Source organism: Semicossyphus pulcher, unplaced genomic scaffold, assembly GCF_022749685.1.
Source record: "Semicossyphus pulcher isolate SPU_LCO1_2020_fin unplaced genomic scaffold, fSemPul1.0.p SCAF_16, whole genome shotgun sequence".
Lineage (NCBI taxonomy): Eukaryota > Metazoa > Chordata > Actinopteri > Labriformes > Labridae > Semicossyphus > Semicossyphus pulcher.
This window is the reverse complement of record NW_027211670.1, coordinates 11,314,443-11,324,641: the sequence shown is the minus strand read 5'-3', so window position 1 is coordinate 11,324,641 and position 10,199 is coordinate 11,314,443. Positions and strand designations below refer to the sequence as shown.

The following is a 10,199-nucleotide window of genomic DNA, read 5'->3' as shown; positions in this document are numbered from 1 at the left end:
CGAGTCCTCTGAGCAGGCTGGCTGGAAACACTTCTCATAAAGGGCGGTTTGTGTTTCACTCTCACAGTCTGCACGGCTTTGCAAGGACACTCAAAGTGCTCAAGGACTGATAGATGTGAAAGATAACCAAAGACATGTGCCAAGTATACACTGTGTCTTACAGTCTAAACAGTGCTTACAAAGCTAGAGCTACCCGATAGCCTTGGACATCCTGTTTCAGGCCACCTGCCCCTTTTCTCCAAATAGAAGCTGCCAGGTTTTTACACACACACACACACACACACACACACACACACACACACACACACACACACACACACACACACACACACACACACACACACACACACACACACACACACACACACACACACACACACACACACACACACACACACACACACACACACACACACACACACACACACACACACACAGAATTGTACAGATAGTCAGAGCTGGAAGTCTTACAATCAGGAAGATTTAAAGGTCAAATTCTTCTTACTGCCTTTACTTTTCTTTTCTGCAGTACAGCTGTTCAGATGTTTCCTCTGGCAGGAGTCTTGATATGATTCGACTTTCCCAGGCAGACACTGTTGCAGATGGGGAGCAGTGTGTTTTGTTAGAGACATGACAACAGAAAACTGCAAGGAATGTAGGCGCCAAATGTAGCCTGGGGACGCCTGAAAAATACAAGAAAGCGGTTTGTTTTGGGGCACAGGATAGACAGGAAATATTGGGAAAAGAGAAGTTTGGTTGACACGCACAAAAAGGGTTAAGGGACCAGAGTCAAACCCGGGAGCAAAGGTTAATACTAAAGACCCTGTCAGGTAAAAGTACGGCTATATTTAAATAGCAGGTTTCAGAAATGAAAGACTGTCTCATTACGCTGTGTGCTGAAAGAAGACCTTTAATAAAACAGTAAAAATATATTACATTGTAATGGCTTTATATTACATTTTCTCTCAACAATTACTATTGAAAATGTGAGAAGAAAGTAAAACTATACAGTTAACATTTTGTTCAATCAGCCTCTCTCAGTCTGAAGGCACTTGGTATTGGCACATTTACACTCTAAAGAGGTCAAATCATTTAGATAGAAACCCACTGACAATGTGAAGTCTTTACATTACATATCTGATTGATGACAAAAAAAAACATTGACGAGCAAAAAATTAACTCTACAAATATATTTTACAATATAAACACTTATATTACATTCACTTATATCTGAAGTAAAGGAGTTCTTTGTCCTGCCCGTTTAAACATTCAAGGCGTTTCCTCGGAAACAAAAGCTTTAAAAACACAAACGATGTCATGCAAATATCCAATAATAATTAACGTAACAAAAACCCAAATGCTATGAATTACATTTGCTCTTGAACACTTTTTGCTTGTATTAAATACATATTTACATCTCAATTAGAACTTTACCATAACATTTGTACCATGCCGTCACACCACAGCAAACATCAGTCGTTGTGCAGCCGTGTGCTGCACAACGCTGAAAGATCGATGACGCACCTCTCCCCTAAACTAAAGAAAACAGTGATGCTAAAACAACAAATCACAAAGCCGACAGCTGCATGTTTGCTACAGTATTGTACATCAGCAGAGAATGTTAACAAGCATACATAGTATGGACTGTGTGCACAGTACATCTGTAAACATTACAGTACTTGATATGTACTCGGCTGTTCCTTGAGCTGTAAACATGGTCGAATGGCTTCTGTGTAGTGAATAGCATTAATACTGTTCCCAATGGCTTTACAAATAATTTTCATACAACTGAGTTAACTTTCAATCCTTGTGTAACAATCCCACTATACATTTAAATCAGGCTCAGCTTTTTCTTTGTAACATTGCTCAAATCAGAATTCAATTTAAAGCACAGCTTATAATCATTTCATAACGACTGTTTCATTCACGGTGAAGTCTCAGTTCAGAGTTCATTAAGGTAACAAGACCAGGTGAAACCTAAATCAGGATGTGTCTACAATGTGAAGTCCTGGAATAATTAAATAAGCAATTTTCTAAAATTGTCCCAGAAATATTTGTTTGTTTTTTTAAGATTTTTTTTTTTTTAGATTTTTTGGGGCACCTGCTCCACCAACTGAGCTAAACCAACGCCCCCAAAATATGTGTTCTGAAAGTGTACTAAAGTAGTGTGTCACATGACAAAGTTAAGCTACGTTTAAAGTGATAATCTCTAAGATTTTAATTTAAATACATGTTTGTTAAGTCTCTATCTATCGCAGAATGAGGTAACACAATGTTGATTGAGCCTATGGCCCACTGATGAAAGCCTTTGCATCTGCAGAATTATGCACTAGGTGTCTGTGTTGACCCAGTTAGTGACGCCCAGCAGTGGTTGGTCTGCCAGAGAGGGTAGGCGGAGCTAAGCGGCTGCTTTTCCGGTCTCTGTAAGTAGAGAGCAGAGTAAAGAGTAATCTACGATGGCTGAACAAACAAAGAAAAGATCGATGACTACAGATACAACTTCAAAAATTTGTGAAAATCCAAAGAAAAAGAAACAAATTTGACGCTCAGATGAAGGCAAACAGTCTAAAAAGGAAAGCGACCGTCAGCCAGGAAAATCAAGAGTTACAACCGGAGCCAACCGTGGACGTCACACATGTGACACTGTCTGGATATCTGGGGAAGTGTGCTCCTGCAATTACCGTTTATCGCCACAGGTGCCGCCAAAGACAGCAAAACAGAGATCTTCAAGATTACTACTTTAAGAATAAAATACATGAATGCAGTTTGAAGAATAATAATGTCCACTCATATGTCATATGAGTGCTGTTGTATTTTGTATTCAGGCTGCTTAAACTCTGCTCTCTCCCGCATACCTGCAGGACATGGAGGGCTGTTTTTTCTTCTACTCTGCTCCACGCTGGACTGTTTGTGAGACAATGGTGTCGCACAGAGTAGGTTTAAGTTGTGTTGGTTTTATAATGTCATGGTGAACATCAGGCATTAACCCATCTCTGTGGCATGTTTGCATTTTAGGTCCTGTGATGTGACACTGTGCTGTGGTGCATTCATGGAGTGATTGTTTCACATAGTGGTTGTGTCTGGACTAATGTTAGCTATGTACCATCGCCATGTCTAGGCGAGTCACTCGCTCAGTCAGCTACAGGCTTTCTCCATACTTAAAGCTGACCCCAGCTTTGCTGCAGTCCATTCAGAAAATTAAAAAACACAACAGCTTTGAGTACAACCACCAGAGACTCCAAACAGCAACACGCTGTTATTCTCTCCTCAACACTACAACACTGAATTTGTTAGTTTAAAAAAAAAGGCAAACTTTTATAAAAGTAAAAACGATTTACACCAATAAATTATTTGTTCCATATTTTCTGTAACACCTTTTTAAAAAGTTGTTCTACTGGATGTTTGAACTTAATTTAAGTTAAAAAAGTAGGAAAAGATTTTAAATATTAAACGGAGGGATATTTTTTCACACAGTGCAAAGGCTCTCTGTGACACAGCTGCTCTGAAAGCTGTGAGACAAGTGAACTGTGCTTCAAAAAGGCCTACTGAGGTTGTTCTGCAAGGCGTGTTCCACTGTGTGAAATCAAGTCCAATGTTTAAGAGAAGGAAGCAGCGGTGCCGTTCCTTTGGCTCCGCTCTGACATGTCAGTCATGGGGGTTTCACACTTGTCATCAGTGCTAACGATGCTGTACTGACCGATCTGCATGTCCCTGGCTGCTTTCTTTTTTCTGTCCTGCAGAAGTGAGTAGATCAGGCCCAGCGGGACGGGCATCATGGCAAATATGATCAGTGCAGCTAAAACAGCCAGAGCCCAGCCAGGGTACTCCAGGGTCACCTCTGAAGCCTGAGAAAAAGAGAGAGCATATTAATCACTACGTACATCTGTGCAGCACAGACCCAATTTGAATCATTCACCATCAATTATTTCTTCCAAGTAGGGAAGCCAGTGTGGAGAGAGCCGCAGACATCTTGCTTTACAGTTTGCCTCACTCACGTCGCAGCATGTCCTGTGGCTGCACAAGAAACATGTACGCCAAAACTCATCTCAAAGCGCTTTTCTTCCACGTTAAGACTCTAGTTTCTCCTCACCTTCTCTTCATTCCATGACATATACGTGGGGCGTGTGATGAACATCCGGATGGTGGTGGCTCCCAGCAGCCCCAGCATAGCAAGCAGGCAGATGTATTTCCACAGGTACTTGTAAATCACACTGGGACGCCAGCCCAGCATTACCTCGATGTCATCAAGGAACCTTCAGAAACAAAGAGTGACATCACGTATTTAGCCAAACATTAGTTCAATATGTCAAAGAATTCATGAGATAAGAGTTTCCCATAGAGCTCACCTATCTGCTCCATACAGCCAAGACACGCTGAAGGTCTCAAACACCACCACGATGATGAGCGGCAGAGTGGCCGAGTAATCGTCGAACATCATCACAAAGTAGTTCCCGCAGCGCTGGGTGAAGAGCAGCCCGAGTAAGAAGCCAATGATGCAGCTGAAAACTGCAAAAACAGAACAAGCATGTTCAGATAAATCAGCCTTCTTTCAGAGCGGATACACAACCAAGCTCTGCGGACAGGCTTGCAGGAAAGTTAACCAGGTGTTTACCTGTGAGTTTGGTCTTGTTGTTGGCCAGAGTTTTGAAGCGGTCAGCGAGCGGTGCGAGGATGCCCTCCATCGTGCCAAACATGGTGCTGAGTCCTAAGTTGAGCAGCATGAGGAAGAAGAGCGCCGACCAGAAGGGGCTGCCGGGCAGGAGTGACATGGCCTCTGTGAAGGCAATAAAAGCCAAGCCTGTGCCCTCCACACCCTGAACACAAACAAGAGCCAGCTTCAGTTTTCATGCACACACAATAATCAAATAAACGACACCAAAGAAAACGGACAATATCCAAAAATCTGGGACGTAAAGGGTTTACCGTCTGCATCTCTTTTTCCAGGTCACACTCCGTTAAATTGCCCGGGACCTTACTTCCAAACTGTTTAAACCAGGCCATGTAGTCTTCATGAGACACTGATCTGGGATCAGAATAGTTGAATCCTGGCATCAGGGTTTTGTCCACATAACCACTGTGAAAGGATAACTCCTTCATATTACTAGAAAAAGAAAAAGACAAAAGATTAGTAAACGTGAACACAGGCCAAAAAAAGAAGATGAAGAATTTTAAAAACAATGTAAAAGACTTAAACATACCTGACTATACATTTTGTGACTTTTTCTTTGGCCCGGAAGCCGAGTACAGCAAACACTACCAGAGTGGCCAGCACAGATGTGAGGAAGTTTATAGAGGAGACAGTGAAGGCGTCACGGTGGCAGTTGTTGTTCTTGGGATTGTAGGAGGAGTAGGCGATGATGGACCCGAAGCCGAGGCCCAAAGCGAAGAAGACCTGGGTGGCTGCCTGCCTCCACACCTGCACGTCTGCCCAGATCTCCAGCTGGAAAATCAAAGAGGGAACAACAGGTGAGCCACAGAAGTATTAATATCTGCTTCCCTTCTGAACAATCTACCAGACTGCAAAGATACCTTGGGGTAGAACATGTAGATGATCCCCTCATAGGCCCCATCCAGCAGGAGGCCTCGGACCAGGAAGCAAAACAGCACCACGTAGGGGAAGATGGAGGAGAAATACATCACCTAAGAGGTAAGAAGAAAGCATGACATTAAAGGAGACATATTTTAGCTATGCAATCAATTTTCTATTATTCTGTGTTTTTGAATCACGTTGCTGAAGTTTGTTTAAAAATTGTAGACATTTGTTAATTTAATTATTTTTTGGAGTCTCTCCTTCCTCCTGAAACGAACAAGCCATTTTGCCATTCAAAGGTCAAACCTTAGCGACGATTGGCTGACGGTATTTGGAGTGACTGCGCAGCCCCTCCCCCACGTGGGGGAGCGGCCGCACTGCACTGTCACTCCAAACATGGCTGCCCTAGGATCAGTTATTCGGCCTTATATGTACGAGCCAGAATCGCCAGGAGGTATCTGAATGGTAAGGTGAAATCTTGACGACGACTTGACTACAAGCTAGTGCAAGAAGGCAGCCTGAGGTGAATGACGGTGAATGACGGTTGGCCGATTTCAGCGAAAGCGAGGTTCTACGTAGAAACCTGCAGCTCGTCTGAACGGCCCGTTTCAGAGGCGACCTTTTTAAAAAGGTGATTCTGGAAAAACACAGAATTATGCAGTTTTCACTTTTTCACTGTAAACAAACACTCAAAAATGCATGCAAAATATGAGAATATCCATTAAAAAGATACGGCCCCTTTAAGAGTAAATCCTCACACAGTATTTGTGCGACACATTTAACGTCAGCCTGAGCAGGAAACAAGAAAAGCTTCCTCTTAGATGTTATCTATAAAAGAAGTACTCGTTTCCACACCTTACCCACTGTTTACTTGTACATTTTCTAAGAGTGTACTTTTTATATATATATATATATATATATATATATATATATATATATATATATATATATATATATATATATTTTGATCTTTATTTTTTACCCTCTGTGTGCTGATTCTTTCCTATTGTATTGTACTGTATAAGCTGCTGGAGACTGAATTTCCCAGAGGGAGTCATCCCAAAGGGATCAATAAAGTTGAGTCTAAGTCTAAGTCTAAGATGTGTTTTGGGGAAACAAACAAAAGAGTATTGATTAATGCAAAATTACGTAACCTCCTTGATTACTTTCACACATAAAGTGGATACCTGAAATGGGTCACGACTAAGCCAGACATTCCAGTGACGTCAAACACGGAAATCTAAGCCTAACACATGACCAGGATTTGACCCAACTGAGATTGCACAAACTTTTTCAATAAGCCGGTGTTTTCAGTAAGACAGGGCTTCTGTTCCATTTCATGATTTAAGGCTCAGTCTCCTTCAACTGGTCCCTAATTAATATACAACACATACACAAGTTTGTCCATAAAACATGAACCATCATACTCCTACATGCATACAAACACACCGATAACTGCCTGGTAAATGCTTCAGTCCTGTAGTTGTGCGTGTCTCACAGCTGCTACATGCAAACCAAACATTTCCCCAGCAGATCCCACAGTTACCTTGACAGAGCTCTTGATGCCCTTGAACATTCCCAGGCACACGATGGTCCAGGCGGCCAGCAGACAGCAGACGATGTAAGGGTTGAAAGAGCCCGTCTCGTCGATCGAGTCTGTTACATCCAAAGCTTTGCGGTACCAGAAGTACGACGTGGAGGAGCTCTTTTCACATTCTTTTACTGGTGAAGAGGAAAAAAGATCAATCATCACTACAAGGTTGTAAATGCCTGTGTCTGTTTTTGTTTGCACCTTAATGCTTTGCGTTTACCTGTTACATTCCCCTCTTTTGGACACTGTTGCCAGGGTAAAGGGTACTGAAACGAGTTCCCGAGATAGAAAAGACTCCATGCCAGGATCACATTGTAGTAGAGAGCCACAAAGAAACACACCTGGGAACATTAGAGAACAAGATTATCAGGGTCACAAGTCCATCAGTCAATTAGAATAATGGAGCAGAGCTTCTCTGTAAAGCTGCAGGCTGATGTTCAAGCCATAAAACAGACACAGTACTTTTAACTAATTGTACACTGTGTGTCAATCATGTAATAACCAGCTTCTCACCACACAGCTGGAGTATCCGATCCCTTCTAGCTTGGGAGAGATGTACTTCCACACTCCGATGCTGCCCTGTCGGATGGCCTGACCGGCTGCCAGCTCCAGGAAGAACAAGGGGATTCCCACCAACAGCATCAGCAGCACGTACAGCAAGAGGAAAGCCCCTGACAAGAGGAAGGGACCAACACTCAGTGAGCAGATAAGCGCCACAATGAAATACAAAATTATTGAAAGGAAAACCAGATGATTGCTCTGGACTTGAGTTTAAAATCCAATGTCAACTGTTTCATAAGCAGCAACAGTCAGTACAGTTTATATTGTTTCCCAGGGAAACAGATAGAAACCAGATGCTGGATCATCAGACTTCCAGCTGCTGTGAAAGGTTTATTTTGTTTGGTTTGTACATGTTTAATAGAGTACTACTCAGATTAAGAGGCAGCTAAACGCATCAGAAGCAGATACTCGTCCTGTGACGATAACATCACTATCCTGCACTGCAGCCTTTTTCGTCTTGACTCATGAGACCTAAACTCGTGTGTCACCATCTGAAACGGAATACAATAATAACAGCAACGATAATAATAACAAAAATTATAATGAGCACTCACCTCCTCCGTTTTGATGACACAAATATGGAAACCTCCAGACGTTGCCGAGGCCGACGCTGAACCCAACCTGAGCCAAAAAATACTCTATTTTACTGTTCCACCCGGCTCGAGCGGCCGGCTCAGACGAGCCCTGCTGGCTCTCGAGGCCTGTGAACCCATCGTCCTCCAACTCTCTGGTTCCTGTCATGTCATCGTCAGATGGCAAAGGCTGCTTCTCCATCTAAGGCAATAGGAGACAAAAAGAGGAACAGGTCAAGATAAGAAGTGGTACATAAACACTGCAATCCATGTGTTGCATCATGTGTTGTTGTAGCTTAATAATTAACTTACTACTACAAAAGGAAGCAATGAAACTGTTTCACTGATTTACCCTGGTAGTGTGAGTGTTTTCACTTTTACGAGGTCGATAACAGCCTTGCAATAAATCCTACCTTCATGAACGTCTTCATGTTCCTCTTTTATTTATGTCCGAATGAAACTTTATTACAATTAAAAGGCTCTAGATGTGATGTTGTTGGGTTTCAATATGCTTTTATTAAAGGGTAGAACTTGCTGCAAGGACCATTGCATCACACCAGATTTGTTTTTAGCAACATCATAGATCTACTCTATCACATTGCAGTGGCATTTACTATGCTTTTCACTTTACCACGTGTATTTGATAACTTAGGTTAATAAATAAATTATGATGTATTGCTAAAGATAAGTAGGCAATAAGATAAGAATTATCACGTTTACGAGCTGCAACATGAAAGCTGTCTACGCAATATGCTTCCAATTATTATATTTCCATTTTAAATCATTCAATATTTCGAAATGCGGATATGAGTACCTTTAATTTTGGTATTTAAAGTACTTTTAATGCTAATACTTCTGATTTTAGTTGAGTAAAATGTCGAAAGCATGACTATGTTTACATTGTTATAAAGGGATCTTCCTCCACTGTGTTTGACTGATTACTAGCAGCAGACAGCTAACGTTATTCCAACAGGTGGCTAATTACACTAATTGTATTTACCTTGTAACCCAGGTGTAAAATAATCCCTGATTAAACTAGATAGTTCCAATAAATGTCTATCCTCCTATTTTCCACATTACTTAGAGCATTAGCCTAAGTTCAAAACAAATGTTAATGCAATCTTCACTTTTAACAAATAAAGTCAGACAAAGCATCTTTAAGCGGTTTGTGATATACACAGAGCGACAGGACGCGTGGTCTAGTACATGAACGTTAGCAGGTGTCTTTGTCTGGACTTACACTAAACTCACAAAAAAACTGAAATGCATGATCAACCAAACCGACCTGGTCACCGTCAAATATCCACGAGGAAGTAGAAGAAACTCTGAAGTGTCAGAAAACGTAGAATATCGCCGATAACCGCTTATCCGTCGGTCACTTCAAAGGCAGAGAAGAGCACGTGTGATTGTTGTACACCACGTCGCGAGCTCAGTTATTCTTCTGCTTCATTCGTCGAGTTAAATTTAGCATAACAACGAGAAAACCGACACGTTAACGACGCCATTTAACGCTACAGAAAGAAATGAAAACAAGTAGAAAAGCATTAAACGCGGTGATAATCTTCTCACCCGCACATTCTCGCGGGTTATTGGAGTAGAGGTGGGTTTGTTGCTTCCGCGTGATGCAACAATGAACCCCACCCCATCTACTACTCTGCTAGATTCACGTGCTGTAAGAAATTTCTGAACTGCCGTGATTACCAACACGCCATGGGGACGACTGCATCCAGTTGCAGCTTATATTTGTATTATCTATTATTCTGTCGATTCTTTTCTGAAATATCGACTGCAAAATTATTTTGACGTCTTTAAATTGCTTGTTTTTTCAACTACCAATCCAAAACCAATGTATATTACATTTATTCTCCGATGATAATAAACCCAAAATGTACACATTTAAAAGCTAGTAGCATTAAATGTGGGCAATTATTATCAGGTAAATAGA

General features: G+C 41.6%; 1 protein-coding gene across 2 annotated transcripts; it reads right to left on the bottom strand.

Annotated features, from left to right (window-relative positions):
- Positions 1-890: 890 nt before the first annotated feature.
- On the bottom strand, positions 891-9,828 carry LOC138593500 (sodium-dependent neutral amino acid transporter B(0)AT2-like). Of its 2 annotated transcripts, XM_069664532.1 has the most exons (13): positions 9,540-9,828; positions 8,237-8,456; positions 7,635-7,792; positions 7,342-7,462; positions 7,077-7,252; positions 5,530-5,640; positions 5,199-5,440; positions 4,924-5,101; positions 4,613-4,814; positions 4,347-4,506; positions 4,091-4,253; positions 3,698-3,845; positions 891-2,421 (listed from the first exon to the last, which is right to left on the bottom strand). In XM_069664532.1, exons 2-13 carry the CDS (start codon positions 8,454-8,456, stop codon positions 2,399-2,401), a joined length of 1,902 nt encoding a protein of 633 aa, XP_069520633.1. In that variant the 5' UTR covers positions 9,540-9,828; the 3' UTR covers positions 891-2,398. The 2 variants fall into 2 exon arrangements, with proteins under 2 accessions (XP_069520633.1, XP_069520632.1); XM_069664531.1 differs by having other exon boundaries at positions 891-3,845.
- Positions 9,829-10,199: the final 371 nt, after the last annotated feature.